The sequence below is a fragment of the Erpetoichthys calabaricus genome, chromosome 13 (assembly GCF_900747795.2).
Source record: "Erpetoichthys calabaricus chromosome 13, fErpCal1.3, whole genome shotgun sequence".
NCBI classification, from domain to species: domain Eukaryota; kingdom Metazoa; phylum Chordata; class Cladistia; order Polypteriformes; family Polypteridae; genus Erpetoichthys; species Erpetoichthys calabaricus.
Genome location: NC_041406.2, coordinates 67010949 through 67029698, shown reverse-complemented (window position 1 = coordinate 67029698; position 18750 = coordinate 67010949). Strand labels below are relative to the sequence as shown.

General features: G+C 32.6%; 1 protein-coding gene across 7 annotated transcripts in view; it reads left to right on the top strand.

Moving 5' to 3' along the window:
• akap9 (A kinase (PRKA) anchor protein 9) overlaps nt 1-18750 on the top strand; it is a 268377-nt gene that overhangs the window by 168773 nt on the left and 80854 nt on the right. For 6 of the 7 annotated variants that reach the window (XM_051936181.1, XM_051936179.1, XM_051936183.1 and 3 more), the window contains 5 exons: nt 2508-2720; nt 8445-8483; nt 9762-9994; nt 13241-13360; nt 17580-17756. In XM_051936181.1, coding sequence (XP_051792141.1) covers nt 2508-2720; nt 8445-8483; nt 9762-9994; nt 13241-13360; nt 17580-17756 — 782 coding nt within the window. The remainder of the gene's footprint in view (nt 1-2507; nt 2721-8444; nt 8484-9761; nt 9995-13240; nt 13361-17579; nt 17757-18750) is intronic. The other variant, XM_051936180.1, reaches the window with a different exon arrangement.

The window sequence follows — 18750 nt, the reverse complement described above, 5'->3', positions numbered from 1 at the left end:
AGATCAAGTAAAAGGACAAGAAAGACATTAGCGCCCTTAAGCACTGTTGCAACAGTGTAGCAAACTGTCAATGTTTGTGTCAAGGTAAATGTGGAAGTAATTAAGCCTTGCAGGCGGTATCCTTCGATATAATTAATTTGGCAAGTCGATTATGCAAATCAGGCACAAATATTTTACTCTCTTGTGTACAAGCAAGAGAAAAAAATGTTATTTGAAAAAATGTCCCGATTGTGCCATTGGGCATTGCTTTGGAAACTCTTTCAAAACATTTCACACAAAGAAAGTACTAAATCTGCATCAGTATATCATGTGAACAATAGCCATACATTTCATACTGTATTTATGTTGATGTTTTTGTATTTACACATTTCTGTTGTGCCTAATAACACTTTTTCTTGTTGAAAAACATTTCAACATTTTTGCCTCATTTTTCTGGGGGTAAGCATAACGCTAAGGAGGCTGCACAGTTTCAATGTTTTGTTTTAGATATGGTTTGTGTGATAAGACTTATATAACAACCATTTTTTTAAATATAAATCATTAATTTGATTGTGCTTCAGTGATGCTTGAATACAGTACTGTATCTACAGTACGTACTACATAGATGATGTAGCACTTATTTTCTGTATTTAAATATATAAAAAAAACTATTAATCCTCAAGATTGAACTTTTCTCTGTACATGTCTACAGTTTTTATACCATTAAGCTTACACTTTTATTTTTTATCTTGAAGATATTTTAAGCATGTTTTATTATGCCATGTTTGACAAATTCCTTTCTAATCATACATGCCTGTCTAGGCATGTTTCTAACGCAATTTATATCCAGACCAAAGTCTGTTTATTCTATAATGTTAGCACATTTTAACAGGGTCCAGTACATTTTACAGCAATACATTTTATATGTTTGTGCTGCACCTACATTCTTGCATCACCTAGGTTAAGGATTACCCTTTAAAAGAGTTCACATTTTATATGTTTAATTATTAATCAACACAGAAATGCGGTAAAACATAAACCTGTTTTCCAACACTGGGGCCCATCATAGAATTGTGATTAACAGCCCTGTTAAATAAATATTATTGTCATGTTTTAGTTAATTGACATTTGGGAAAGATTGTTTCTAAAGTTGTGTTAATAAATAAAATACATTAGATCAGTCTTTCTTGGTGACTAACTCTCCCTGTTTTGTGTTATTAGACTTGTTAATGATCAACATAGTCACCCTAAAGCTTTATATCCTTTAATTTTATATGAATTATGTTTATGATCTGCCTGACAATGACCTTGGATGAAAGTGTATTATGTTGTATGAGCAAATGTTGTTTGAGAGCTAATATGATGCATTGTTTTTGTTTTTTTGTACAGCTTAAATATTGTTGCCTATAGCAATACTTTGAAGTTTGCTGTATTTATTTATTTATGTTTTGGTAATTTGTTTTACTAAATGTTTAACAATGTGTCAGTTTTTTGCCACTGTGTATTACCTAAAACTTTAAAATTAATTACCTTCCTTAAGATTTTTTTCATCTATTTTTTTAACAAACACTTTGGAGAGTGCCAATATTGTTGACATTTTCAAAATGTAATGTTGATTGTAATAAATAAGATTTACTGCACACGTCTCTCAGAATAATTACCCAATTATTCTAATTCTAATTCATTTTTTATTGAATAGATGAGAGTCTAGTTTCACAATCCTCTGTTTTACATTTAATATTCCCATTACTTTATAGCTATATTGATTTTCCCCAGCCAAAGGCCTGATGATTATCATAGAAACTGTTGCTCCCCTCCTGTCAATTCATTCATTCACTGTAATATTAGTGCAGTGAGTAAAGCAGCTTCCAGCAAATACATGTTTGACATTCTGATAACAATATTATACACATTAAAGTAAGAAAAGTATAATGACAAAATCTGTATAATCATTCATTTAAAACTGTATACCAAAATGACTCTCCCACCAACTGACTCTGTCAGTATCATCCTAAAATCTACAATGAAACTTTCCACACTCCTTCCTATCAAAAGATGAAGCATTACCAGGCTTATACATTGCATGAAAATATAACTGCAATGAATTTTGTGCACATGTCTTGCTACTCCCTGTACTTTTTCTGCAGTACTAAATAGTTGTTTGTTAATGCACTGACTGCCTCTTCAGCATTGCATTGTCCTATTCAAGCCTGTCACTGGCTGAGCATTTACAGATGAGAGTGTGATGTACTGTATTTTGGACATTTCAGAAAATTTCCATAAGAACCTTTACTGCCTTGTATCAATGTTTTGGATCATTAAGGCCCCCCTTTCTCTGCCAGACTTTAATATGTCATAGAAAAAAATAGTGTATTGTGTTATTATTCAGTAAAAACAGAAAATTAGTCAAATATCTGAATCATATATACAATATGAATTTGTACATTTAAAATGGTATTTTAATTTGTTTGAGTGAAAATGTTTCATTTTTAATGATTTAAATGCTATACTTGGTTTTATTACTTCAGGAATAATTGATGGGTATCTTGATGAAAGAACAGCGTTGGAAAAGCAAGTTCAAATGAAAACAGACCTTATTTTGCATCTTGAGCAGGAGTTGCATTCAACTAACAGCCGTCTAAAAGAACTCGATGAAGAGCGACAAAGTATTCAGCAGCAAAGAGAGCTATTGTCCAGACAACAGGATGCAATGAAGAACTCTGCAGGGCCCAGGGAGCTGTGTATGTATAAGCATCAGTCTAAGCACCTCTTAAATAGTGCTGGAAATGCTCTATTGAAAGTGAAAGTAATGCTTAAGATCTGTTATTGTTTTATCAATCTTTTTTAAATTTTTCATAGACTTTGGGAGAACTGGTTTGAATTATATTCAATAATTGGGCTCATGTAAGAATTTAGAATATATCTTTAAAATATTGAGATCTTGGAGATCTTAACCTAAGTTAACAGTTTATTTTCTTAATTTTGTTATCTTTAATGTATGATAAACCTTGGCCACCTATTTAGAAAAATACTTTAGATATAAATATACATTTAACTACCATCAGTTCTGCACTTATTTAGCAGTATTTCCATATTAGGTTGACTCATGTAGATGTTTTAAATAGTAAGTTAATAAATGTATTAATCAAACACATCTTGCTAAACAGTTATGCCATTGAAAATACAGAACAAGAAGATGAAAGTTTTTGCTGTTTTGATAAAAAAAATAATTTATAAAATTGCACACCTGTCAGCAAGAAGAAATACTCATAAAGGAAGATGTGAGGCATAAGAAAATAATGAAGAAAAAGCACACTGATTTGAAACATAAAATATTTCTTAGTGCAATGCAGGCTAACTTTATTGGGTATTGTTAAACACAAAAGAAAAATGAGGTACATTAAAAGCATGTACAGAAATATAACTGTAATTGAAATATACTGTATGTATATCCATGGATGTTTTTATTTCCTTAAACCATGTAAATATTAATATATTAATTGTAATTGTACAAAAGAACAAATATATAAAGTTAACACTATATGGTACCAGAGAAATCCCCACAAGACACCATAAAGGTACATGAAAAGTACATATAAATAATATATCATCATTTTAAATATGCAATAAAATTCAACAGTTTATATTTAAAAGCTGTGTAGAAAAATTGCAAATAAAATATAATACAGTGCCCTCCACTAATATTTGAATCTTTGATAAATAAAAACAAATCGGTCAATGAAAAAATGCCTTTGTTTATCCTCTTGAGCTTTCATTTAAAACATTAACAAAAATCAAACATTTAACAGAAATAAAGTAATCAAAAGGTAAAAGGGTTTCTTATTATAAAGCATGTTTTTCTTATATTATATTATTGGCACCCTTTCTATTGTGGCTGTTGTAGCCCCTCTTTGCCAAGATAACAGCTTTGAGTCTCCTCCTATAATGCTTAATGTTGCTGGACAACACATGGCAAGGGATCTGAGACGGTTCCACCATACAGAGAGTCTATAGATCTTTAAAATTTGAAGGTCTATGCTTGTGGTCTCTGCTGTTTAGCTCATCCCATAGGTTTTTAATGCGGTAAAGGCCAGGGTACTGGGATGGCCATGGAAAAACTTTGACTTTTTGGCCTTTAAGCAATTTTTATATTGATTTTCAGTTCTGCTTTGGATCATTGTCCTTTTGAAAGATCCAACCACTTCCCAATTTAAGCTTCCTGGTAGAAGCAGTCAGATTTTGACAGTATGATACTATGTATCCTAGCAAGTTGTCAAGGGCCTTTCCAGCCCTACAACATCAAAACACCAAAACAGAGTACCATTATGAACAGTGCTGCACATCCTCTCTCTGACAAAATAACCAGCCAACAAAATAATCAACAGAAGTGTATCAAAAAAACACTACTTTAGACACCTTTATACTAACAGCAATACACCTTTATTATGCCTCACTGTGAATGTTCGTTATATGTTTGACTGAGTTAGAAGATTTGTTTCTTTTTAGTAATTCTGTAATGCATTTGATGAGGAGTTATTATTGTTTTTTTTATATTTATTTATGTATTTATTGCATCTCTTTAAAAAGCTAAATTTGCTTGTTGGACAAATAATGTTTTCCTTTTATCCATCCATCCAACCCTTTGTCATCTGTTGTTTTTTGCTAAAAAATTCTGTTTCTGTCTGATCTGACAAAATCTTTCAATCTCACTGAAAGTTCTAGTATTGTTGACAAACTCTTAACTGATTTTTATGGCAGCCTACCGAAACAAATCATGGTATGTAAGTGGCATTTGATTCGAATAATGGAGACTTTGACCCCAAGACATATGCACTTCTCCAGTTGTGATCCTTGGAGACTCTTAGGCAAATCAAACCATTGTATGCACTGTGTTCTCTTCCAGTCCAATTCCTAACATTTTTAGTTGCTTTAAGCTTATTAATTATTGCCCTAATAGTGAAAAGGTGTTTCCAGTTAGCTATTTTTAATAGAAATTTCAAGATTTATGCTGCTCACAAAACTTTTTTTTGTGTTCTTGGGTCTTTTCCATTGTAATGGATGACTAAGGAAATTTGGCTTGTGTGTCACCGCACATATTGTATACATACACCTGTCAAACAAAAAGTCATGCCTGACCGCTTAAGCGTTCTTGCTCACACAGATATACTTAAAATGTAAGATTTGAATGGAATGGAAATATATGTGAGTTAGATTTTACTCATTTGACTTTCTGGGGTGCTGAAAATTATGGCGCACACATATTTGATAGATTTATTTCTCTTAGTATGAGATTTTCTTTTTCCTTGCAGTTATTGTACTTCAGTTAAAGGCTATATTTTTGTTAATGTTTTGAATGAAAGATTAAGAGGATAAACATTTGCAGATATTAATGGAGTTCACTATACATTAAAATGTCTTGTTTAAAGCCTTACAGTGAAAATACTCTGATTGTTGAAAGATCTACAATAATCCTGGTTTATAGATAGTAGAAATCATTATATTTTTAAAATGGATTACAATATGTTAACATGTCAGATTATGAAAATTTAGCTCCAATTTCTGTCCAATGGTTGAAATCTGTCATTCACAGCACCATAGAGTGATGAATACAGGCACCATGTCATTGGTAAAAAAAAAAAAAACCAAATTCTCTCTATGTTGTTTTATGAGATTATATATTCTGGATAGTATTCTTTTGTACACTGTTTTCCAAACTGTGGCCTATTATATGTTCTTTTGGGCCCCATACTGTGTAAATACTGTAAATGCAGTCTATTCTGATATCCCCTCTCCTATTTTAAGGACCTAAAAAATAAGGAAACATGAATTACACAGCTTTTTAACAATGTGCTTTTTTGGGTTTGTCACTCAATTGCTGCAGTAGAGGGCAGAGTAGCATTTGTTCATAGGCCTAAAGCAGTTTGAGCTACTTTTTTGTATGAAAATGCGCTATATAAATAAATGTTGTTGTTAAAGTCTAGAAATGAACTAGAATTCTGCACTGCAAAACTACAAATAAAAAGCACACTTAAACTCCAAAACTGAATCCAGATCACATGTTGTTGGTCACATTTTAATGTATAGTGGATTGTAGATAAAAAAAACCAGCTTATGACCCAGACCAAAAATATTAACTGCTCATTGTGTGGTAGTACAGAGCCAGTCCAGACTATTATGGTAGCATTTGATCTGTAAATGCTCTTCTGAATCATACATCAGAATGCTCTTCAAACTTGTGATCTTACCTATATTTACATACTGTAGTACTAACATTTCTCATAACTTATTGCAATATAAACTTGAAATGAGCACAAATTATTGACAAATAAATTGTATCTTCTTTGAATTGTAAGTAAACTGTTATGAAATCAGCTAAAGTTGATTTTAGAAGATTTTGGATGGCAGCTTTTTGTTTGCTCTGCCTCATTTCACAACAGTATTTGGAAGAGTCCCACTCAAGGCTGATTCTTTTGATTAAAGACCTGGTGCAGTGCAATGAAATATATTGTCTTTCTACAAATAGCCTCATGCTTAGTGTGTTTTGAAGAGTTTTTTCTACCAGTCACATCCCTTTTTGCTGTAAAATATTAACTTACTACCCTGTCTATCTGTCTTCATAAAATTACTTGGCTCCCAGTGGTCCTGTTTTGATGAAATTTGGCACATCTATACTTCAAGAAAATGTTTGTTGTGGTATCTTAATAATAACGCACTGTACACATTTTTGAAGTTTCAAAATCTCCAATTAAAATGCAGTGGCAAATTTGGAAACTCTGTCTTAAAGTAAAGAAACATGCTGTTTGCCTTCAGTTACAGATTAGTGTACTGTGTTGAATTTACATTTAGAAAGGTAATTTCAGCCTATATATTTTGTATATTTTCCTCTTTTACCCGTCTGACAGTTGCTCCTCATTGCAAAATGGCAAGCTGGTACACCAGTTAACGTCTCCTGCTGCTTATTGCAAATTAACTGTAAAAATATTTATAAAAAAAGTTAGTGTATGTAAACATCGCTTTGTGAGAATAAAGTGAACAAATATATTAACAGCATGTTAAACTAAAAGAAACAACTTGTCTGCATTATTTGCCAATTATAATGATTCAGTATTTCTCTGACTCTTAAACTGACAATATAATTTATCGTCTGAATTCCAAACCTGCTGCATGTCATGGTCCGAAGCAGCAAACAGTTTTATCTTGAGACTTGAACAAATTTTATCATTTCAAGTATGCCTTTCAAAAGTGTTAAGTTTCAGAAATTTGAACTACAGTTTGTCAGACCCTCCACAACCAACAACTAATAATACCAAATCATTCAATGCCATTTTTTAACCACTCGAATTGAAATCTGCTCTCTGTGAAAGCTACTCATCCATCACAGGCATATTTAAGTTACATTTTTAACTACATGATTGGTAAAATGCTGTTACAAACCACATATTTAATGTAGTCTACTAACATACTGTATTTAATTGCAGTCTGTTGTCACTGTTATTTTTGTTATTTTTAAGTGTGACTCGCTGTTACGCACATTACACACAATAAACAAATACTGTATGTGAAATGAACTCTTTGAAATAACTAAAACAAATGTAAAATGCTTCAGCTTTCAAAGCCATTACCATGTGTACATTTTATAACTCATTTCTCTTATGGATTCTCCTATATACACTGCTGTAGCTCACGATACGATTTTAATGAGTGCAGTATAGAAGTACCGTAATTCATAAAGTGAAAAATTCCTTTAGTTCTTTTCCACTGGGGAGATGTGTAAAGTGCGCCTAGTGATATCAATAAATGCTTATTTAATAGAAAGAAACCATTTTATTTATACAATTTGGAGTCAGTGGACTTGTCAAGTTGGATTTTTAGTCAGAGCTAATGCATAATTGGTGTATTCAGGACAGAAAAGAAAAATAGCACCCAGTTTACGTACTAAGATGACTACATCTGTAAAAGTTAAATAGTATTTGGAAATCATATAAATTGAATGTTGAAAATGAGTAAGAAATGAATATGCAGTTGGCTTCCCCAGTGAACAATCTCAGGATGTTAATTGTTGAAGTAAGTGCAACAGATCATCAAATGGCTAATTAAACACATGGATTGACTACCTCCATTTGCTGTCTGCTTTCTTACATTGCTGCATTTTTTGAGTATATTTCTTCTGCATTGTGGTAACATTACAATTTTGGTATTTTAGTCAAATATCTTTCTCTGTGGTCTGTCAAAACAAATTCAAAGGAAAATGGTAAATAAGAATGTACAGTAGCATTACAATCTTTGAAAGAATGTTTGCTTTTTTCCTTTATACATACTGAGATTCATCAGCTTGTGCTGTTACAAATAATGCTAACTTTTTTTTTTGACCTGTGCTATATTACTGCTTTCATTTTCACCCCTTCCCTTCTTAAGTCATTTTATACAGAGAGCATGTGAATTATTGTGCTTTTTTGTTCTCCTAGGCCTAGTTGACGCTGCAGTTGATGCAGCACCCGAAGCAGGTCTGTCTACACTGAGCATGAAAAATTAAAATTCGGGTGGCACTTAGCAAAAAATAGATAATAATCAATCATGTTCTATTAAGCTTGGAGCTTGTTTGTCTTGGGCTCGCTTTCTGTTACTAACCCATGGCTCTGCTTCCTGATTTCACCCTACCTTGGTATTGAACCTTTTAATTTTATTCCAAAATATTCCTAGCAAGCATGGTGATCCATTTCCAGTCAATATGCTAATATCCTAAACAGCAATCTTTTCTTGAATAATCTGAAATTGTTGGAAAAGAGAGAGTTTGAAAAACAACAACAACAACAAACTTTTTCATGGATGTCTAGTTTTCACTGGTCTGTTACCACAACTTCTTGTTGTTTCGTTTTCTTTTGTTAGTAGGTATCATTAATCCTTTGTATATCTTCTTAAACTGCTTTTCAGTTTTATTTTTTCATAATTTTGTAAAGATTTTCCCTAAGTCATTACCTTTTCAATTCAGTGCTAAACTCTAATTATTGGACTATATTGTGTGGATGCTTCTGAACATTTATGTGTAGTAGGTAGGTTTGTAGGTTTGTATCAATTTCTTCTGCCTTTGAAACCTTATATTTACAAGCTGTATGCCACATAGAACATACTTATTCTATTACAATATCTTACAGAAAATGATACATTTGCATGCACATTAGAAATATCATTAAAATTAAAAGCATATATAGCTTATTGAGGAAAAGTTTTGTTGTTGTTGTTGTGTATTCTAACTATAAAATAAATGTATGTTTACAGTGATTGCTGTGTTAGACTTATGCTACTTCCCTGCCTGAATGATTATGGAGTTGGTAACCCCATACAGTTCTGCTTGATGTCATTTCTCTGTACTGTTTCACCCTGTGGTGTTAATAAATGGTATAATTTTAAAATGGGAAGCTGAGAAATTTAGGGTGCGCTGCAGTTCTTTGCATTGTGCACTTTTATTAGATATTTCATTGTGTTATGAAAACAAGACTACCTTGTTGCTGGCACCTGACACAGAAATTAAAAATGAATGATTAAACAGCTTCTGTAATTAACAATAATGCAAGTCATATTCTAATCGGCCATTAAACTGTATTGCCAAGAATATTGGAACATTTCTTGGCTATCAAAAAATGTCAGAAAATGTCATTAGTATATTCCTTATGTGCTGTCTATCAAGGACTTGTCTTGTTTTTTGTTCAGCTTTATTTCATTCAGGACCAATTAATGATCATATCATGGATTCATTGTTTCTCATTTTTACGTTCATCATTCAGATCTCCTTGAGGAGACAGAGAAGTTAATGAAGGAAAAAGTGGAAGTACAGCTCCAAGCAGAAAAGGAGCACGGTGATCTTCTAAAACAAGTAAAAACGCTTGAATTGGAGCTTGAGGAACAGATTAACAAAGTTGTAGAACTGGAGCAGGACAAGACTGCAGAAGTCTCTGACTTGAGGCAGCAAATACAGGCTTTGGAAAAGCAGCTGGAGAAGAATAGAAAATTTTTGGATGTAAGGCCTTAATTCACAGTATTTTCTTAGTAAATGCACTTCACTTAAAAATATATATGATTTATTATTACTTTCTGCCAGCAAAATGCTATAACCCGGCTAGCAATATTTATTCCCTATTATTGACTTGAAAAGAAACTTACGTTTGCCTTCAAGAATACATATAATTTATGAAAGCATAAGTACATTGACTGGAAAAATATATTTTATAGTGTTACAATAAGAGATCAACCAAAACTTTCTGAATTGCTTAATACTAAAAAATGAAAATGTGCTAAAATAGTAACTTAACTGGAGCAAATAAGATGTTTTCACCCTTTAGTCTTTTATTATATTTCACTTATAATTATTCTGCCTTGCATAGACCACATACTGCAGCTCATTTGGAACGTGAAAAATGCAGAAATGTCTTTTGTTTTGCTTATATGTAAAGGGAAAGAAAAATAAGTGTGCAAGGCAATCTAAAATAAACAATATCTGCAACTATCACACAGATATGTAATTCATAAATATATTACAAGGGCAAGCTATACAAGGTATTAATGCCATCATGTAAAAGTACATGTACCTTAATTGTTATTGGAAGAGATAAGCAGTTTACCCATAAACACATATCTAGTGCTGAGCTATCCATACTTTGAATGAGCCCATTCCACGTAGACTACATTTTCTTGCATTTCAAGATGTCAGCGTTGAGGCTTGTTTATTATATTGTACAGAATGCACTCACAGGTGTTGGTTCTGTGGTCTACTGGTGCACTGAACTAAATATACTACACATATGATGACAGAAGCTTCCCCCCCCCCCCCCTCTATTGAGTTACCTGACCTACTCAGTCAGTTCTGCCCAGCAAAGCTATAATGCTTCTTAAACATTTTAAAGTTTATAGTAAGATTCAAATCAACACTTAAAGCTATATAAGCCAATATTGTAGTCTGGAAGAATTTTTCAGATTAATTGCTTAAGTGTTGTATAGATCTGCAGAAATTAACAGTAAGTGTTTACATACAGCACAGCAGAGTATAGTCAATATCTGTATTTTATGTTTGGTAACAAGAGAAACAGATAATGGTTTCAGGTGAAATTTGAATGGTACCTTTGACAGAGCAAGGAAGAATGTTCTACAGAGGAGGTACTTCTAAGATAAATAAAAAATAAAAGGTATATGTCAGTAAATAATGCAAAGAGTAAGTAAATGTTCATTTTTCCCCAGTTGGTAGCTACTTACTGTATACTATACATCAGTTTGTTAGATATTTGATTAATAGCGTCATTACATATAGAAAACAAAAATGTACCATGGAATAAATGCAATTTTACATTTTGGATGTCTGTAAAAGTGTTTTGTTTTACATGGACAGAAAAATGTATTTCTCAGTAACAAATGCACAAGATAGGAAATCTTTTTTAAAAAGTGTTAATTATATTCATCCACTCAGTTTAGCACTGCTTTTTCACAGCTCAAGAAATTAAGGCATGGTTCCTCACACAGTTATAGATTTACTTGAACTCATGTTTTTTAGTTTAGCTTTTACTTCCGAGTTACCACTTGTTGTTCTACCAGTTGTTCTGTTCTGTGTATTGTATTGTATTGACCCCCTTCTTTTGACACCCACTGCATGCCCAACCTACCTGGAAAGGGGTCTCTCTTTGAACTGCCTTTCCCAAGGTTTCTTCCATTTTCCCTACTAGGTTTTTTTTGGGAGTTTTTCCTTGTCTTCTTAGAGAGTCAAGGCTGGGGGACTGTCAAAAGGCAGGGCCTGTTAAAGCCTATTGCGGCACTTCCTGTGTGATTTTGGGCTATACAAAAATAAACTGTATTGTATTGTATTACCAAAATTTTATGTAAATCTCTCTTATACCACATGTAAACCTAAATGTATCTATCTATGGTAATTTTGAAGAAATTCCCCTGGACAGAAGATTGGAGTACAGGACACAATCATGTAAATGCCTACACTGAGCTTATTTATTTCTTCATGGTCTGCACCTACTATGACGCTACAGCATACAGTACATTGTAGCTATTGCTGCTTCCAATGTATCAGTAAGGAAGGTCACATTATTTAATTTTTAACTGCAGTTCTAATTTTGTCTCCTAACCGGGCTGTTCATGTGTCTCGGTGTAAAACAATTCCTCAGATAGACACATTTTGAATACTGAGTTTTATTCACCTGGTCCATTGTCCTGCCTTCTGTAGACACTATGTTTTAGAGATGACATGTGTTTAAAATGGGAACAAAGTGGTGTTGTGATTAGCAATTCTTCTGTTGCACAATCTCAAAAGGCCCAATTCAAATATCAGCCTGGTTAATGTGTGGTTTGCACCTTCTACCAGTTTTACACCAAGCCCACTAGTTCCTTACATCTCGCGCAAATTCATCACAAAAATATATAGGGTAATTTGAAAATCTATTCTAAGCTGGCCTTGGGTGGACTAGTATAGGTATAGATTTGTGCTCCAGTGTGACCCCAGGCGGACTGGTGCTCCGTCCTCTGGTAATTTCTAGGCTCTGGGCCCAGTACTACTAGCACAGGCTCTTCTTTAGATTTTGTTATGAGCTGTATTAATTAACTTTGGCACTTTGCAGAGATAGGTATATTTAACTTGGCCTAATGTACAATACTTTCACTGCATTTAGAATGTCTAAAATTTCCTCCTGAGGCTGTGTAGATTGGTTTTAGGACAGTGGGAACAATCTTGTGCATTACAGTTTTTTGTTTCTTTTGTAACAAAAATATCTAATTTAAACACATTCATTTTTTACAATGTGAAATGAGAAAAAGTCAGTCATATAATGACCTTAATATACCATAATAAGTTCAGCAGGTTTTGCAGTTTTAAGTTCAATATCATAGTACAAACAAGTCATGCATTGATTGGTGATTGAATTGTTAATAACTGAAAAAGTTTATTTTAAAACTTAAATTTCTAGCTTTCCTAGTGTGCATATTTTTCAAAATGTTATTTTATCACAATGGTTCATAACCCTAAAAATGGCAAAATAATGGTCCATAAGCTTTCTGTGAAATTGGAAATCATTACTGAAGCATATTTTAATTGTTAAAACATTAAAAAATTATTAGATGCATATTTGTTTTAATATTTGCATATCTTGTTGCAATAAATTTATGACGTCAGGAGCAGTTATATATTAAAACAAGTTAATTTTGTTCTATATGATAGCAATGTAAGTTTATGCTTTACTGAATATCTTTTGCAAATGTTTTTGTTGTTGCACAGCAACAGGCAATTGACAGAGAACATGAACGGGATGTTTTTCAGCAAGAGATTCATAAATTAGAGGAGCAACTAAAAACCCCACAAAAACTACAGCCCTGCTCTGAGCAAAACCACACTGAGGTACTAAAGTTTTTAAAGTGTGCATATTGTAAAAATAAAAGAGTAAAATGGCATCTATCCATAAATATTTATTTATAAGAGTTGTAAAAAAAAAAAAAGCTTCTGTTAATGAATATTGTGATAAACTTTATTCCTTTTGGTTTTCCTGTCAAAAAGCTGTGATAAATCATTATGTACATCTTGGACTGAGCTTTGGTCATTTCAGTTGAGTTCTTCTGTGTTCTGTAAAACACTTTATAGTTGTTTCATTAGTGAAAGGTGCAATATTACAGAGTTTGACTGAAAGAATTCTTCATGCTATAGTGGTTAGTCTTGTGCATTTTTTGTGAGGCATTGGATTCTTGTTGTAGGTAAATTTTATATTCGATATGGGCAGTGGATGAGTATTCTACTGCTTTAGAAAGAGGGCAGCCAATTACCCAAGGAATGTTTATTCATGTCAATACCTACAACATAACATAAATGTGTTGAAGGAAGCCTTAAGCAATTACCAGTAGGTCAGAGTTGAAGACAATGCTGACGCTGCGCCTTCTTTCCATGCACACATCAACATTTACAGTGCCAATTAAAATTTTTAAATTTACTGTTGCTTTTCTGTACATACTGTACTATAGCTGAATGAGAGATGAAATAACCATGTGCTTTTTTCTTTTAGTTTTAAACAGCATTAGTATGCTACTCTTTGTCAAAGCTTTCTTTGCTTAAGTATGATATACCCTTGTATTACTTTAATTTTATTGTTCGGGTATGTTGTAAATATTATGAACTTTGAGCTTTATCCAGCATAGGACATATACAACCAATAAAAGTAAACTGCTACCTGCATTTTCAAGTCCCAAATTAATCTCATGTGGATATTGTTTTATTTGTGTATTGTGAATCTTTTTAAGTTGTACAAAATGTCTAAAGAAATTATTTAAATTAATTTTCAACAGTTTATTGGTGATTTGCTGTTTCTTTGTTTATTGATCATTTCAAAATTTGATCTCTTTATTCTATCTAATGTTGCCTCAAGTGGTATAGCATTCTTTACATGATATCGAGTAAATCCGGAGATTTAATACATCTCGAACATTTACAAAATTTATGTGACATAGTGCCATCTGGAAAACTGATGACAACATACCCTTAAACATTATAGATCATTATGAAAATAGATTGTGAAATATACAAGATTTGAAAAATGGTAAAGGCAGTGGTAATGATGGTATAATTAAAGACAGATGATAACTGCCTTAAGAAAATAACAGAAATATTCAGTTTGGTTTACCACAGTGGATATATATTGTCAGAGATAAATTAATCATTTTTAATAAGAGTACCTAGAAAAGCTAAGACAACAAACTTTCAGATTACAGAACTATTTGCATGATGAGTCATGTCCTGAAGGTTATTCTGAACATCATTGTAAAAAAAAAAAAAAGTAAACAGAAATTAGGTAAATGAAAAAAGTAGCTTTATGACAGGGAAAGGCACTGCAGTAGGCATCTTCAAATTAAGAACATTAATATTGAGATACCTTGATCAGAGTACAAATACAGTATGTACAGTATGTATTTCTTTCATAACAAGAAAGCATTTGATTGTGTTAATCATGCAGGATTGATTAAACTGCTTCTAAAATTTTAAGTTTAACATGTAATTTGTATTTGAATCAAAGAGCATTTATTTGAATAGGTCATTGTCTGTTCAATTAATTTCTGATTGTAGGCAGAATTTGTCAGAATTGAGTTCTTTTATTTATATAGTAAAAACTTCTTTAGTGGCATTGAGAATAGCAACAGATAAGAGATTGTTCAAGTTGTTTTAAATAATTTACATTGTGCTTATGACACTGATTTAATGGCAGAAACAGAAACACAATTGCAGGACATGATGATATTGAAGTGGTAATGTCATTAGTAGATGTGACAAATATGATCCTTTAAAACTATTTGGTATGAAGAATGATATGAAACAACATGCTGTTGACAAGAAGTAAAACTATGCCATGGATCAAGATCAAGATTAATAGAGAAGATACAGAACAAGTTAGACCATTTATATACACTTCCTGGCCAAAACCAGTCACATTAGATTTAGCTAAGCAAATGGGTAAGAGCCTTCCACTGGATAAGAACCGCAGTGATTAATATGTTTCAGCTGACAACAAGTTATATGTGATGCAGTGAGTAGCTTCTGATTTCTTAAACAACCATGTTAGAAGACATGACCAGTGGCCATGGAAAAGATGTTAACGCTGTTTCAAAAAGGTCAAAGTATTGACCTTCATCAAGCAAAGAAAAAAACTAAAGGAATTCGGTTAAAAACTATCCAATGCACTATTAAAATCTGGAAGAATTGTGGTGATCCATCATCTTCAAGAGAGAAAAATGGTCAGAAAAAACCCCAGAACATTTCCTTATGCACAATGCAAAGAGAACTCAAGATATTAGGACTAAATTACTGTGTAGCCTTAAGACAGCCACTTATCAGTGAGGCTAATAGGGGAAAAAAGGATTCAGTTTGCTACGGAGCATAAAGATTACACTGTGGAGTTCTGGATGAGTTCAGATTTTCCCTGTTCCAGAGTGATGGGTGTATCAGTGTAAGAAGAGAGGCAGCTGAAGTGATGTACCCATCATGCCTAGTGCCTACCATACAAGCCTGTAGGGACAGTGTTATGATGTGGGGTTGCTTCAGTTGGTCAGGTCTAGCTTCAGCAACATTATGTTCCCAAAAAATGAGGTTAGCTTACTGCCTGAATATACTTAATGACCGGGTTTTTCCATCAATGGATTTTTTTCTTCCTAGAGGGCAAAGGCATATTCCAAGAAGACAATGACAATTCTGTTGTAATTGTGAAGAGAGGTTCAGGGAGCACGAGACATCATTTTCACATGTGAATTGGCCATCACAGAGTCCAGGCTTTAAATCTCTGGGATATGCTGAAGAAGACTTTACACAGCAATACAATGTTTTCATCTTCAATGCAAGATCTTGGCAGAAAACTACTGCAGTTCTGGACGGAAATAAATGTTGTGACACTGCATAAGCTTATTGAAATGATACCACAGTGAATGTGTGCCGTAATCAAAGCTAAAGGCGGTCAAATAAAATATTAGAGTGTGTGTGTGTTTTTTTTTTGTTTTTTTTTGACCAGGCACTGTATTTGGGTAATACTGTAACAGTATATGGGAAATATGAGACAGACATAAAAATTCAGATAGCTAGAGGTACATTTTTAAGCATGCAAAGGATTCATACTGCAAAGTCCATTTGCTTAAAAGCAAGAGTAAGAATTTCCAAATGTTTTATCTGCTCAGCTTTATTGTATGAATGCAAATCTTTGACAATCACTCAAGAAAATGTGAAGATAGAAGCATTTCAAATGTGGGTGTATAGCAAGTTGATGAAGATACTTTGAACATTGAAATTAAGTAATGATGAATTTCTAAATCAGTAAATGGGAAGATATATGTAATATATATGATCAAGAAGAAGAAAGCTGCATGTTTTGATTGTCTTGTAAGGTAATAAACATGAAGAGGAGACTGCTTGGAGGACTTATAGAATATAAACAAGAATAAAATAGATGGGGAACATCAAAAATGGACTGATATCAAGAAATATAAAACATTGTTGAGAAAAGCTCAAGACCGTAAGCACAGAAGAACCATAGTAGCCTATGCAGATGGAAGATGATACTTGATGGTGATGATGATGATGATTCCACATAGTATAAAAAATTGAAGCAAAGTTTGCAGTTTCTATTACTTGTTTACAAAATGATGCTAAATTTGGATAACAGTTTAGTGTTTGCTCCAAAAGTTTTAAAATGAAGCAGTCAGAAAATAATTTTAACAAGCCAAATTGTCATCTCTTATACAATTTCTGTTTGTAAAAGTTCCAGCAATCTGTTTTTCAACCTACGTAGTCAATTTAAGGTTTACAAAATTTGTAAACTTAATTGAACTTTTATTTTAAGCGAACTTTTTTTTTTCTACAAAAGTAGCACCCATAAATTAAAACATATTGTAGGTATTTCAAATATTAAACCTAAATGACAAGATGTATCTTAGTGCTTTGGTATTATAAATACATATGGTTCATGTAGTTAACATTCCCATAGTCTAAATCTAAAATAATTATTTCAATATTTCATAAATATTTACCTAAATAATAACTTCATTAATTTTTTTTAATGTTTATTTTTTGGTTTCTTTTTTTTTTTTTTTAGATTGAGATTCTCAAGAAACAGGTGCAACATAAAACAGATCAATGCAGTGAACTTCTTCTTCAGATGGACCAGTTTCAGAGGGACATTCAAGAACGTGATGAAGAGATTGACAAAATGAGTAATAGAATAAGAGAGCTGGAAAATGCTTTGATCAACAGCTCTGAAAAGTTGCAGAAGGTTGTTTTGAAAAGTTTTACTTTTATGGCAAATTCTTATATATCAATATTTCTTATTGTGAATCATGAATGTAACTCCTAAATTGTATAGAAATTTAAAAAATACCTCCAAAAGCATTATTGGTAGACATGTTTTTTTATTAATACTTTAGTAGCTTATAGACTGTCATATGATTTATGACAAGGATTCGATAATCTTGTTTGTGTTACCGACCTCAGGCCTAGGGGAACCTGGGCCAGGTACAAGTCACTGTTGCTACAGGGTGTAGCGATATGGTGTAAAGCATAAAAGAAACAGACAGCAGTCTCAAGTCTCAGACCATACTTTTCTGTTCTCTTCTTTTTTTATTCTCCTTTTCCCAGAAATATATATATGCTTCAATTTCTGCATAGATAAACATGGTAATCAGTGAAAACCATGGTGCAAGCCAATTTCCTTTGTGTAACAAATAGTGTAAACACATTTACTTTGAGTACTTGATTAGAAACCAATGTCCCCGGAACACGTTAATTTTCCAAGGAAGCAGACAGTTCTGTATCCCCACATTGTGTGTAGATGAGATACTAAATCAAAGCAGTCTGACTGTTCAAAGCAGGTGACTCTTTAGCAAGACAGGTACGTATTTATGTCCTGTAGATAGCTATCAGCAATAACCAGTAGCAGAATTTTGCAGAAATTCTGCCTTTTCTTTAAAACACTAGTTTATAGCCCATTACACTAAGCAACACACCAAAATGTCATTTTCTTTAGAATACTGAATTCTAGCCCATTACATTTGCAACTGTTGTCCACTCTGGTTTTGAGAAGTTAGTGAAAATTTTTAATCTTGACATGATATTACTTAGTAAAGTAGATGGATAATGCATAGCAGCGGTCATAAATAATGCATATCAAAATGTCTTTTTGGATTAGAGTTGTATTTGTTCATGTCTCCATTCATATTCAGTTTGTGTAGCTGCCTTCAGAATGTTTGAATTGGTGTAATTATTGTAAT